Below are 15,000 nucleotides of genomic sequence, written 5' to 3' on the forward strand. Positions count from 1 at the left end.
TTACCACAAAAATTGTGTCATATCTCAATTTCATATGGCGCTGAAATATTTTTTAAGTTTTTTTTTGCTTCGGCCAACTAATCATGATTTATGAGGGCAATTTGTGACCACAAAAAAAAAAAAAAAAAAAAGTGCGACAATTAAACATAGACTTTATATAAGGAATGTGAAAAAGGGTACGATAAAGAAATATTTTTATAAAAATCCACGCCTTGGAGATAGACAGTAAAAAATATGTTTAAACCAGTAAGGTAAGGATACATAGTGGTAAGGACACCCTTCACCACTATGGGTATATAAAAAGGATGCCTCCCAACAAAATTGTGTGGCAATCGGCCTACATTTGAGTCATGGGTGCATCATTTATTTAATATCGAAAGAAACTATATATATATACGAGCTATATCTAAATCCGAACCGATTTTCACTAAAGTTAGCATATGTCATTCTTGACTTAATTCAGTACTCTCTGCCAAATTTCGTGCAAATCGATGGGCATATAGGCACTTTGGTGCACAATTTACCTTAAATCGGACGAAACTATATATGGGAGCTATATCTAAATCTGAATCGATTTTCACGAAACCTAACACACATCGTTCTAAGGTTCATTCAGTACTCTATGCCAAATTTCGTGCAAATCGAAGGATATATAGGGACTTTGGTGTACCATTTACATAAAATCGGTTGAAATTATATATTGGAGCTATATCTAAATTAGAACCGATTTTGCCGAATCTTAGCACACATCATTCCAGATTTAATTCAGTAGGATATACCAAATTTCGTGTAAATCGAAGGATATATAGGGACTTTGGTGAACCATTTACCTAAAATCGGGCGAAAATATATATGGGAGCTATATCTAAATCTGAACTGATTTTCACGAAATTTAAAAAACATTGTTCTAATGTATCGAAAGATATATATATCGAAAGATATATAGGGACTTTAGTGAACTATTTACATAAAATCGGACGAAGATATATATAGGAGCTGCATCAAAATCTGAACCGATTTTCATGAAACTTAACACACATCGTTCTAAGGTTCATTCAATACTCTCTGCCAAATTTCGTGGAAATCGAAGTGTATATAGAGGCTTTGACGCACCATTTACCTAAAATCGGGCAAATCTATATATGGGAGCTATATCAAAATCTGAATCGATTTTCACGAACCTTAGCACACGTCATTCTAGATTTAATTCAGTAGGCTATACCAAATTTCATGTAAATCGAGAGATGTATAGGGACTCTGGTGCACAATTTACCTAAAATCGGGTGAAACTATATATGGGAGCTATATCTAAATCTGAAGCGATTTTCACGAAATTTAACACACATCGTTCTAAGGTTCATTCAGTACTCTCTGCCAAATTTCGTGCAAATCGAAGTGTATATAGGGGCTTTGGCGCACCATTTACCTAAAATCGGGCAAATCTATATATGGGAGCTATATGTAAATCTGAATCGATTTTCCCAAAACTCACCAGTCATCATTCTAGACTCACTTCAGTACGCTTTGCCAAATTTCGTGCAAATCGAAAGATATTTAGGGACTTTGGTGCACCATTTACCTTAAATCGGAAGAATATATGTATGGGAGCTATATCTAAATCTGAACCAATTTTCACCAAACTTAGCACACATCATTCTAGACTCAATTCAGTACGCTATGCCAAAATTCGTGCAAATCGAATGATTTTATGGGACTTTAGTTAACCATTTACCTAAAATCGGGCGAAACTATATATGGGAGCTATATCAAAATCTGAATCGATTTTCACGAAACTTAGCACACATCGTTCTAAGGTTCATTTAATACTCTCTGCCAAATCGAATGATTCTCAGTGACGTTGGTGCACCATTTACCTAAAATCGGACGAAAATATATATGAGAGCTATATCTAAGTCTGAAACGATTTTGACGAAACTTAGCACACATCATTGTGGACCTAATGCAGTACTCTGTTGCAAATTTCGTGCAAATCAAAAGTTATATAGGGATTTTGGTGCACCATTTACCTAAAATCGGGTGAAACTATATATGGGAGCTATATCTAAATCTGAAAAAGAAAAATATTTTTAAAAAATTCACAACTAGACCTTGAAAAAATATTTTTTTTAAGAAATCCTTTTATATATTTTTTTAATTTTTATTTATTTAATAAATTAAAATAAAATATTTCGTATATATAACCAACAAATAATTAATTAAAAATATATGTTAAGAAATTTTTACAAAAATAAATTCGAAAAAATATTTAAATCACAATTTCATTTTCCCCTGGTTGTTGGTGGCAACATTCCGCTTGAAATTTCGATGATGATGATATGGCAACGCCAAAGTTTGCAAATTCGGCGATTGGGTTCCGGCTCCTTGTTTCTGGCGATATTCTTCCAACATTTTCACCACCTGCCAACTGGGTATATAGGAATCCAATAGGGACTTTGCAGGACGATTTCCCCAAAAATCGGGTATTTTTTGATAGGCCGATTTATGATTGTTGTGGTAAAATTGTGGAGGAGTTTTCTCTTTGAGGGGCCTCTCGGTGGTGGTTAGGCTTATAAAAGATGGTGGATAGGGAAATGTTTTCGCAGAGTAGGGCAATTGGCGATCATAAACAAAACGCATCGGTGCATATATGACTTGTTTAGAATGTCGTGAGTGGCCGAGTGGGGGTAGGGTGAGTGGTGGCGGTGGTGGACCATAAACTACGGCTGGTTGACGAGCTGGGTGATTAGCAAATTTCGGTGGCATTCCTGGGTGATGGTGGTGGTGCTGGTGTTGGGGATGATGGGGTAGGGGTGCTGAGGGTGGTGCTGGTGGTGTTATAGTCAGCCGTTGCAATGCAAGTGATGCTTCGTTGCCAGTTGCGTGTGACACAATTACGGGTTGTTGTTGCCGTTGCTGCGACTGATGGTGTATGTTTACCTGCTTAATACCGGGGGAGGTGGTATATGGTATGGCTGTTGTTGCTGCTGGTGGGGACAAATTTGTACGAGCCGAGTCTGGGCTTGGTGTGACGTATGTTGTTGCAAATTGTTGGGGTTGTTGTTGTTGGCTCTGCTGTTGCTGTTGCTGCTGGCGTTGGTGGTGGTGGTGTTGGAAATATACAATTTGTGTTGGCTGTTGTTGTTGCTGTTGGCGTAATAAATGTCCATGCAATGGCTGTTGTTGTTGTTGCTGCTGCGTTGTTTCTTCTTCTTGTTGTTGCAATTTTTGGTAATATAAAAACAGCTGTTGTTGTAATTTTTGATAATGCAACTGCTGAGGATTTGCAAGCTGAGATTCAACCTGTTGCGGTTGAGGCTCCTTGCGCGACGAATTGTCATCATGGTAACTGTTTTAAAGAAAAAAATACAAAAACAACAACAAAAAATTGAAATAAAAATTGTCGAAAAACATGAAAATTTATTAATAAAAACTTTTGCGTGTGTGTGTGTGTGCACATAACTTTGCAATGATTTTAATCGCTCTTCTCAACACCACTAACTCTTACAAATTGTCAGGTTATTTAACAACAACACCAATAACGAGACACATAAGAGGAATGTATGTGTGTGTGTGTTTGTGTGTTTCTGGTCAAAATGTGGTTTAGTTATTGGTTAACAACCAGACAATTTAAGTAATTTGGAGAACAACGACAACAACAAAAACACATTACGGTACGGTTTCATTGCCTCAATGACATTTGACTACTTTGGCACGTTCATCGAAAATCCGCACAAGAAATAAAACATTAAATTGTTGGCAATTTTCTACTGGTTTTACAAATTTTGCACATCTGCACATAGCTCTATTAGCTTTAAATCCTTGGTTTTTAAAGATTAAATTTGAATTCCCAATTTAATAAAAAAAAATGGGATAAGATAAGCAGCATATAAAGCTACTGTGGCTCAACATGAACAAAAGACTTAGGAGACAAACATGTTTTTTTGGAACCAAAAAAAAAAAAATAGAAAAATATTTTTAAGAAATCTAAGCCTTTGGGTTGTCCTTACACAAAAATCGAAAAATATTTCGGGACTTTGGTGCAACATTTACCTTAAATCGGACGAAAATATATATGGGAGCTATACCTAAATCTGAACCGATGTTTACGAAACTTGGTACACATCATTCTAGACCCAATTCAGAACGCTATGCCAAATTTCGTGCAAATCGAGATATATATAGGGTTTTTGGTGCACCATTTACATAAAATCGGACGAAAATGTATATGGGAGCTATATCTAAATCTGAATCGAGTTTCACAAAACTTAGCACACATCATTCTAGACTTAATTCAGTACGCTGTGCCAAATTTCGTGCAAATCGAAGGATATATAGGAACTTTGGTGAACCATATACCTTAAATCGGACGAAACTATATATGGGAGCTATATCTAAATCTGAACGGATCTTCACGAAACTTAGCACACAGCATTCTAGACCTAATTCAGAACGCTATGCCAAATTTCGTGCAAATCGAAAGATAAGTAGGGGCTTTGGTGCACCATTTACCTTAAATCGGACGAAAGTAAATATGGGAGCTATATCTAAATCTGAATCGAGTTTCACAAAACTTAGCACACATCATTCTAGACTTAATTCAGTACGCTGTGCCAAATTTCGTGCAAATCGAAAGATATATTGAGACTTTGGTGAACCATATACCTTAAATCGGACGAAAATATATATGGGAGCTATATCTAAATCTGAACCGAATTTCACGAAACTTAGCACACAGCATTCTAGACCTAATTCAGAACGCTATGCCAAATTTCGTGCAAATCGAAAGATAAGTAGGGGCTTTGGTGCACCATTTACCTCAAATCGCACGAAAATATATATGGGAGCTATATTTGAATCTGAACCGATTTTCACGAAACTTAGCACACATCATTCTAGACTCAATTCAGTATGCTGTGCTAAATTTTGTGGAAATCGAAAGATATTTAGAGACTTTGGTGCACCATTTACCATAAATCGGACGAAAATATATATGGGAGCTATATCTAAATCTGAACCGATTTTCACGAAACTTAGCACACATAATTCTGGACCTAATTAAGAACTCTGTGGCAAATTTCATGCAAATTGAAAGATATATAGGGACTTTGGTGAAACATTTACCTTAAATCGGATGAAAATATATATGGGAGCTATAACCAAATCTGAAGCGATTTTTCCCAATTTCAATAGGGCTCGTCCTTGGGCCAAATAAAGGAGCTGTGCCAAATAAAGGAGCTGTGCCAAATTTCATCCATTTCGAATTATAAATGCGACCTGTACTTTGTTTACAATTTAACGTGGACAAACGGATGGACGGGCGGGCGGACAAACGGATTGACGGACATGCATAAACGACTAAGAAATTGATTCTATGCGTATTCTCAAAGAAACGAGATAGACACAGGAACCATGTGTCTATCTCGTTTCTTTTTGTCTGAAAAAATATTTTTAAAAAATCCACGCCTTGAAAAAATATTTTTTAAAAAATCCACGCCTTGAAAAAATATTTTTAAAAAATCCACGCCTTGAAAAAATATTTTTTAAAAAATCCACGCCTTGAAAAAATATTTTGAAAAAATCCACGCCTTGAAAAAATATTTTTAAAAAATCTACGCCTTGAAAAAATATTTTTAAAAAAAAGCCACGCCTTGAAAAAATATTTTTAAAAAATCCACGCCTTGAAAAAATATTTTTAAAAAATCCACGCCTTAAAAATATATTTTCTACGCCTTGGTTAGAGCTTTGAAAAAATATTTTTAAAAAATCCATGCCTATTCATTCGTTCATTTTTTTAATTCCACCCTCACGACCTTCAAAAAATATTTTTATGAATACCGTTTATTTTTTATTTATTCCAAACATTTGTCTTTGATCCCCAAAAATGCATTTAAATTTGCAAATATTTGTTTTTTTTTTATTTTTCAATTTTTTTCTTTTGTTTATAGCGCCATTAGCTTCTCCATTGTATTATATTTTTTTGTTTTCTTTATACCCTTCACCACACTGTGGTACAGGGTATTATGTCTTTGTGCATATGTTTGTAACAGGCAAAAATAATCGAGATAGACCCATGGTTCCTTTTGAGAATATGCATAGAATCACTTTCTGAGTCGATTTATGCATGTCCGTCTGTCCGTCTGTCCGTCCGTCCGTCCGTCTGTCCGTCCGTCCATGTATTTTTGTTAACAAAGTACAGGTCGCATTTATGATCCGATTTGGATGAAATTTGGCACAGGTCACTTAATTGGCCCAAGGACGAACCCTATTGAAATTGGAAAAAATCGGTCCACGTTTAGGCATAGCTCCCATATAAGGGTACCCCAAAATTTTCGGTATTTTGAGGTTCTTGAGCGCGTTTTTTAACTGAATTCGCTGAAATTTGGTACTTTGAGTTCTTATTGGGTAGCAAATCTCTCTATCAAAAATTATAAATAAAGGTCCATTTTTTCGGATAGCCCCCATATAAGATTACCCCCAATTTTCGGTATTTTGAGGTTCTTGAGCGCGTTTTTTAACTGAATTCCCTGAAATTTTGTACATTGAGTTCTTATTGGGTAGCAAATCTCCCTACCAAAAATTATAAATAAAGGTCCATTTTTTCGGATAGCCCCCATATAAGATTACCCCCAATTTTCGGTATTTTGGGGGTTTTGATCGCATTTTTCGACCGAATTCACTGAAATTTGGTACTTTGTGTTCTTATTGGGTAGCAAATCTCCCTACCAAACATTATAAATAAAGGTCCATTTTTTCGGAAAGCCCCCATATAAGGGCACCCCCAATTTTCGGTAGTTTCGGGTTTTTGGGCTCGTTTTATAACTGAATTCGCTGAAATTTTGTACATTGGGATCTTATTGGGTACCAAATTATTCCACTAAAAATTATAAATATAGGTCCAGTTTTTCTGGTAGTACCCATATAACGGTACCCCAAAATTTTTGGTATTTTGGGGGTTCTGATCGGATTTTTCGACCAAATTGACTGTAATTTAGTACGTCGAGTTCTTATTAGGTAGCACATCTCTCCACTATAAATTATAAATATTGGTCAATTTTTTCTGGTAGCCCCCAGGTTTTGAGGTTCTTGAACCAAATTCTTTTTTCTGGTACAGGGTATTATGTTTTTGTGCATATGTTTGTAACATGCAAAAATAATCGAGATAGACCCATGGCTCCTTTTGAGAATATGCATAGAATCACTTTTTGAGTCGATTTAAGCACGAAATTTGGCACAGCGTAGCAAATTAGGTCTAGAATGATGTGTGTAAAGTTGCCTGAAAATCGGTTCAGATTTATATATAGCTCCCACATATACTTTCGTCAGATTTAATGTAAATGGTGCATCAAAGTCCCTATATATCTTTCGATTTGCACGAAATTTGGCACAGCGTAACAAATTAGGTCTAGAATGATGTGTGTTAAGTTTCCTGAAATCGGTTCAGATTTAGATATAGCTTCTATATCTGACCAAATGAACAATTTAGTATCGGTTGCAGAATGACGTGTTTATGGTTCCAATTTCATTTTACTGGTCCTTTAAAAATGCGACTTCTGTTAGGATTCATCTGTTGAATATACTCAAAGTGGTGAAGGGTATCATATAGTCGGCCCCGTCCGACTTTACTTCTTTCCTTACTGGTTTTTTTTTCAAAAAACAAAACCTGTAATTTGCTCCAATAAAAAATATCCCAAAACAATGGGTTATAAGGTTAACCATTATAAGGTAATAAATAAAACCCCACACAAAGCTAAACCAGAAAAAAGGTCTATAAAGTGTGAATACTTAAGTTTTCAATAAACAAATAATTTAATTTGAATACTAAAAAAAATTTTTCAAATAAAAATTCAAACTTTTCAATACAAAGAAAAAAACAAGTAAAAATTGCACATAATTCAAAATTTTGGCTGCCAATCACCGTCATATTGAATTTATAACTAGAGTGGGAATATAAAATATTAATTGCTTGAAATCCGGTATGCGATTTATTTGTGTTTTTTTTCATTATTTGTAATTTCGAAATTAGTCATTTGCGTAAAGAAATAAAAAAGAATGGAAATTGGCACAAAAGTCCATGTATTGGAAAAAAACACTATAATGAGTATAAAGTTTGTGTCTTAAGTCTTTTGTAGTCATTTCTCTACATTTTTGACTCTCCAATAAATTACCATTAGAAATATAGCAAGTTTGTGTTCTAAGTCTTTTCATTTCAAATACTCCCAAATGATGCTCTCTCAATGATTTCAACAGAGTATTCTCTTCTCATTGATATGTTGATATCGAGAGTGTGTAACTGTTAAAGAGGGGAGAGTAGTTGAGAGCATCATAACAAGCATTGTCGATAGAAGTGAATGATTCTCTTTCGTTTCTTTCATATTTGTTTCTTAAGTCTTTTGCTTTATTTAATACAAATAATTAGTTTTATTTGTGATTATAGATTATTCCTCCAATTTTTTTTCTAATTTTAAATATTTAAATTTTATTTTTATATTTAAAATTCTTATTTGAAATTTATTTCCTTTAATAAAAAATATTTTCCTTATAACCTTTCCTTTAAAACCAGCCATTTAGTGAGTGAAAAACAAAAAAGCAGGAAATTGTTTTCTTTTCGGTTTTTTATAATCAATCATCATTGATCAAGTTGTTAGATGTCTTTCTGCATATTTTGTGTTTACAGCACTTGTTTGTTTGGCTGTCATGTAAAATTATACAATTTGGTTATAAAGCAAATTGTTGTGGCTTGTAGGTGATTATGATAACAACAGAGAGGAGAGGTAACGAAACAGGATTTAATATAGACTGTCTTTAAATAAAATAAAAAATAAATAACAAAATAATTACAGGACCCAACCCCCAGGAAGAAAAGTAAAACAATTGCCTAGCTGCCTGCCCGCCTATCCAGCATGGAAATTAAGCGGAATTAAAACGAATTAAACAAAAAAAAAATACTTTCTTTATGTTAGTGGGTTATTTGGTTAAGTAACGGAAAGCTCAGATGTGAGATTAGTTATTAAAAAAAGTTTCAGTGGAGTTGAAAAGCCATTGAAATAAATATGGTTGTCGTATGGGGTTTGTGTCTTAAGTCTTTTGATGTTGTGGTGTTGAAAGTTGTTAACAAAGAAACTTTGTTGAAAGCTTTTGGTGAGGATTTTTTTCTGAAGAGCTTTAATTTGTATAGTTTGGATATTCACCAATCCACAAAAAAGTTTGTCATGACAAAAGCTTTTTTTTTGTTAGCCACTATAATATTTGAACATTTAGGAGATAATATGTATGAATTTTTTAAATGATTTTTTCCGAGGTCTATCTAAGGCGTGGATTTTTTATATAATTTTTTCCTGGGCGTGGACTTTTTAAAAAACTTTTTTCAAGGGCCTATCCAAGGCGAAGATTTTTTTAAAAAGGCGTAGATTATTTAAAAATATTTTTTTAAGGGAATATCTAATAGCCTAGACAGACGACAGCCTTAATTTGCATTAACAGTCTTAATTCAAATTAACTTGTACATTATCCTCATTTTTATGTGTCGTAAATGCACAAAATCAAACTGAATTTATACTGAATTAAACACTTTCAATATGGCAATGCTGTAGAAAATAAATTATTTGTTGCCAAATTTGTTTACGTTTATGAAAAAAATATTAGAAATAAAGGCAAATATCAATTTTTTTTCCAATCGGGAGCTGTTTTACTACCATTTTAGCTGTTATTCTTCCGTTCTGTCATTTATCTATTTCATAAAGATGAAGTCCCAAAAAATATTGGAAACAATTTTGAAAATGTACATCCTACACACATACAAACAATAGTTTTGAAACAAAAAACTGGTTCATAAATGCAGAAACTCTCGTCTGTCAGGGGTATATATTAATTCAAATTAGGAACTTTTTAATGCAAATTAAGGCTGTCGTCTGTCTATGGTATAAGGCGTAGATTACTTTAAAAAAAATTTCTAGGACCTATCCAATAGCGTGGATTTTAATACTCTTCACCACACTGTGGTACAGGGTATTATGTCTTTGTGCATATGTTTGTAACAGACAAAGAAATGAGATAGACACATTGTTACTTTTCAGAATGTGCATAGAATCACTTTCTGAGTCGATTTATGCATGTCCGTCCGTCCGTCTGTCCATGTTAAATTGTAAACAAAGTACAGCATTTATGATTCGAATTGGATCAAATATGGCACAGCTCATTTATTTGGCCCAAGGACGAACCCTATTGAAATTGGGAAAAATCGATTCAGATTTAGATATAGCTCCCATATATATATATTCGCCCGATTTAAGGTACATGGTGTAGCAAAGTCCCTACATATCTTGCGATCTGCACAATTTTGGCCATGGCGTACTGAATTAAGCCTAGAATGATGTGTGCTAAGTTTCGTGAAAATCGGTTCAGGTTTAGATATAGCTCCCATATATATTTTCGTCCGATTTAAGGTAAATGGTGCAGCAAAGTCCCTTAATATTTTTCGATTTGCACGAAATTTGGCACAGAGTACTAAATTAAGTCTAGAATGATGTGTGTTAAGTTTCGTGAAAATCGGTTCAGATTTAGATATAGCTCCCATATATATTTTCGTCCGATTAAATGTAAATGGTGCATCGAAGCCCCTAAATATCTTTTGATTTACACGAAATTTGGCACAGAGTACTGAATTAGGTATAGAATGATGTGTGTTAAGTTTCATGAAATTCGGTTCAGATTTAAATATATCTCCCATATATATTTTCGTCCGATTTGAGGTAAATGGTGTAGCAAAGTCCCTATATATCTTTCGATTTGCACGAAATTTGGCATAGCGTATTGAATAAAGTTTAGAATGATGTGTGTTAAGCTTCCTAAAAATCAGTTCAGATTTAGATATAGCTCCCATATATATTTTTGTCCGATTTTAGGTAAATAGTGCCCCAAAGTCCCTATATATTTTTCGATTTGCACGAAATTTGGAAATCGGTTCAGATTTAGATGTAGCTCCCATACATGTTTTTGTCCGATTTAATGTAAATGGTGCACCAAAGACCCTATATTTTTTCGCTTTGCACGAAATTTGGCATAGCGTACTAAATTAAGTCTAGAATGATGTGTGCTAAGTTTCGTGGAAATCGGTTCAGATTTTGATATAGCTCCTATATACTCTTTCTTCTGATTGTATGTAAATTGTGCACTAAAGACCCAATGTTTGTCCGATTGCCACACAATTCTGTACAATGAACTGTATAGTTAATATAAATTAATATCTGACAAGTCTCGTTGAGATCGGTTAAGATTTAGATATAGGTGCAAAAAAAAACTCCTCCTCATGTATATCAGATATTTATCGAAATAATCAACGCGTGTCCGATTGATATTTGCTTTAAATTGATTTACATAATTCTTTGCCATTTTACGAACCAACTCTATATTTGACCAATGAAAACTTTTTTGTTGCAGAATGACATGGTTAATGGATCCAATTTCATTTCACTGGTCCTTCAAAAATCCGATGTCTGTTAGGATTCCTCCGTTGCATATACCCATAGTGGTGAAGGGTATCATATAGTCGGTCCCGTCCGACTTTACTACTTTCCTTACTGGTTTCTTTTTTAATTTTTGGAAAAATATCCTTGTTTAAAAAAACCCAGACAAAATCTTTTTCAATGTAATGTTCTAAAAAAAATCTTAAAGAAAATCATCTCTTTTGAAAAAATATATTTTTTTCATTCTACTACCTATAAAAATATTTTATTATTCCACATTAAAAATGTCCACTACTTCAATATAAATTAATGCTGAGCAGCCATGGGAACTGCGTTCTCTTTTTGTAAGACATTTCATATGGCGGTTTCTACTTTACTCTCCTTTCTTTTTTTACTCTCTCTCTCTTTTTGCACATCTCTAACATAAATCCACCGGCAAAACCTTTTTTAAAAAAGTAAAATATTTTCTCATTCTGTTTTATTTATACAGTAATTACTCCCTCTAACCTACTCACCCTTTCTCTCGCTATTTCGCTCTCTCTCTCTATTGCAATAAATGTAGCATTTCAATGGTACTTGAAGTTTGTTTCTTAAGTCTTTGGGTTTAGACGGTTATTACTTCCAATTTATCTATAAAACTCTCCTTTAAATTTTTATTATTAATAACCGTTATCCTCTCTATACTGTACTATCTCCCACTCATTGTTCTTGAAGTTTGTTGCTTAAGTCTTTGGTTTCAATTGGTTATTATTTTCTAACCAACTCTCTATCGCTCATTTATAGTAATATTTTAAAGAGAGAATCTGATTAGAGCAGTGTTGGGCAAAATTAAATTGAGAGCAAGTGTGTGCGAGCGTAACTGAGAATTCACCATTAACAACGACTGACATAAAGAGAGAAAAAGAGAACATGTGTTTACCCATCGACCCTCAGTTACGGTAGCGTATATGGGTAAGCATGCCTGGATTAGAGTTGATGTACTCTCTGCTCCTCATTGCCATTGAAGTTTGTTGCTTAAGTCTTTGGCTTTAATTGGTGATTATTTGCAACCCAACCCTCTATCTCTCACTTAGTGCAATATTTAAAAGAGAGAGTCTGATTAGAGTTAATGTACTATCTCCCACGCATTGTTCTTGAAGTTTGTTGCTTAAGTCTTTGGTTTTAATTGGTGATTATTTGCAACTCAGCTCTCTATCTCTCATTCATGGAAACATTTTAATGAGAGAATCTTATTAGGGTTAATGGGAATTAAAAGAAAGAAGCATAACCGTTGGAGGTTACTGTAATTCTCTCCATATTTTATTGTTGTTATGAGTAATGAGATTGCTTTGTTTTTTCTCTTTCCATTGTGTGTTATGAAAATGGTAAATGTTCGTGTCTTAAGTCTTTTGTTTACAGCAATGTAAAATAAAGATAAAATAAAAATTGATTAATAAAATATGCCATTACCTTTCATCATTTTCTTGATCTTGCAAAAATGTGGCATAACCTTCACTCAAATCCTGGGCCTGACTTTTCAGCTGATCCAACAACGAGGGTTTTTCTTGTTGTGTGGATTCCATTTGTTGGTTGTTGTTGCTGTGGCTGTGGCTATTGGTGGGTTGGTGGTAAACAATATCCACATCATTGTGTGTGGCATCGCTGAGATGTTTTAATGTATTGTAGTGAAGAGATGAGTAAGGGGATTTGGGTTGATTGGTTTGTTCGTTTTGTTGCTGATAATGATATCGATGCTGTTGAGTGTTCTCTTGTGGATATTGTTGCTGCTGTTGAGAGCCAATTTTCAATTGTATCCCCTCGCCAGGTGATTGTTGATATAAATTATACTCCTCATTGGCTTCCTTGTCATAGACATTATAAGTTTTGCTCGGATTATTATCGTTCGCTTTATTTCGTAGATATGAATACGCATGCGAATTGAGATGATGATGAGGATGATGCTGATTGGTTGTTGATACTGCCACTGCCACTACATTGAGATGTTGCAGCATACGGCTTGTTAGCAATAAAATTAGTAAACATTTCTGCAATGAGTTGAAGAAAAACAAAAAATGGAAAGGAATACACAAAATGCTCATAAATACAAATGGATGGATTTGGATATGGAAATAATCACTCAAGGATGAATGAAAAAAAAATAAAAGATTTAAGAGGTTTTTATAATAGATAGGCCAACTTTCAAAATATGTAATGAAATGAAAACTAAACTGCATAATACTTATTAGCAAAATTTTGAAATAAACAAAAAAATTCAAAACTAAAACTTCCGCTTACTTAAAGGAAAAACCATTTACTTTCCATTTTCGTAAATGGTCAAGATAAAAAGGCAACAACAACTAAAAAGACTTTCAATTTGTTTTAATTTTTTTCAATTTTTTCTCTCGAGGTGGGCCCAATTTTTTTTTTTCGGTTGGACACACCTTCCCCCATTAAGGGAGAAGTGTAACAGTTTGTTTATTTTTTTTTTCTTGAGGCTGAAATAATTTCATAATTTTTGTGATGTTGTTGTTTGGTTAACAGGCATGACTTTTAGCCAGGTTTAGTAATTCATTTTTTTATTGTGGCTATACATTACAGAATTTTGTTTGGACACACATCATTGTCATAGTCATCGTCACCGTCATCATCCATACCTTTCACCTGTTATGTTATGTGTGGGGGCGTTGAAAATTTGTATAAACACACACACACATTTTCCATACACAAAAAGGGGTGCCATTGTGAGGCTATGTCATACAAACTATTTTCTGCAATGTCATGTGGCATTTTTATTCGACTCCTAAGGGAACGGTTTTCAAAAGTAAAACACCCACCCTCCTCCATAAACACTAATCACTGCTTCAATCATTTTAATTATATGTTAAATTGCAATGTTTATAAACATTGCTCAGCCATTATCTATATGTTACATATTTAACAGGAGGGGGTATCTTTAAAAAATTGCTTTAATTTTCAAAATAAATATTTTGATTTAAACTGACCATACCTTTCCAAGAAAAAGATAATCACAAAAATCATAACTTTCACAGCATGTTGTCCAAAAAAATAATAATTATTGTCTAAGACCACAGACCGTCTGTGGCAGATTAACACCCTCTTTAAATAAGCATAAAGTTTATTTGGGAAAAAATATTAAAAAAAAATCAATTCAATTATATCATGACCCCCTTGCATTGAATTGCGAAATATTTGGTCATTTTTATATGTGTGTGGTGTGTGTGTGATATGTAAAATCTAATTATATGGCATTGTCTTTCACTTTATTTTCAAATTAGAGCAAATGTGAAATGTTACGTAATAATTTCCATGTGTTTGCAATCCAATAATTTGTTACTTCATTTGTAATTTTGAGTTTTTTTTTAAACATATATTTTTTATGATGATTGAAAGATAGTCGATTTCTGGTTTGTAATAAGTGGACAATTAAAAAAAAAAAATATTTCTTTTGAAATGGAAATGGATATTTTCGACCCAATATATATATTTTTTTAAATTCACGCTTTAGATATTTCCCAAAATTTTATTAACTACTCGTCTC

General features: G+C 33.6%; 1 protein-coding gene across 1 annotated transcript; it reads right to left on the minus strand.

Annotated features, from left to right (window-relative positions):
- Positions 1-2,271: 2,271 nt before the first annotated feature.
- On the minus strand, positions 2,272-14,093 carry LOC133325439 (transcription factor SPT20 homolog). The gene is made up of 4 exons (XM_061534202.1): positions 14,058-14,093; positions 12,912-13,486; positions 3,242-3,346; positions 2,272-3,019 (listed from the first exon to the last, which is right to left on the minus strand). Exons 1-4 carry the CDS (start codon positions 14,091-14,093, stop codon positions 2,272-2,274), a joined length of 1,464 nt encoding a protein of 487 aa, XP_061390186.1.
- Positions 14,094-15,000: the final 907 nt, after the last annotated feature.

Source organism: Musca vetustissima, unplaced genomic scaffold, assembly GCF_032173495.1.
Source record: "Musca vetustissima isolate MV318-11 ecotype Yass unplaced genomic scaffold, APGP_CSIRO_Mvet_v1 utg158873, whole genome shotgun sequence".
Lineage (NCBI taxonomy): Eukaryota > Metazoa > Arthropoda > Insecta > Diptera > Muscidae > Musca > Musca vetustissima.

Bases quoted from the DNA above. Each gene is read 5' to 3' on its own strand.
- LOC133325439 (XM_061534202.1), bottom strand. From the start codon at position 14,093: ATGGATGATGACGGTGACGATGACTATGACAATGAT. The intron at 3,347-12,911 runs GTAATGGCATAT...TCTTTAAAACAG, and splicing joins GATCAAGAAAATGATGAAAG to TTACCATGATGACAATTCGT. The intron at 3,020-3,241 runs GTTTTTATATTA...CGTCACACCAAG, and splicing joins CAAAAATTACAACAACAGCT to CCCAGACTCGGCTCGTACAA.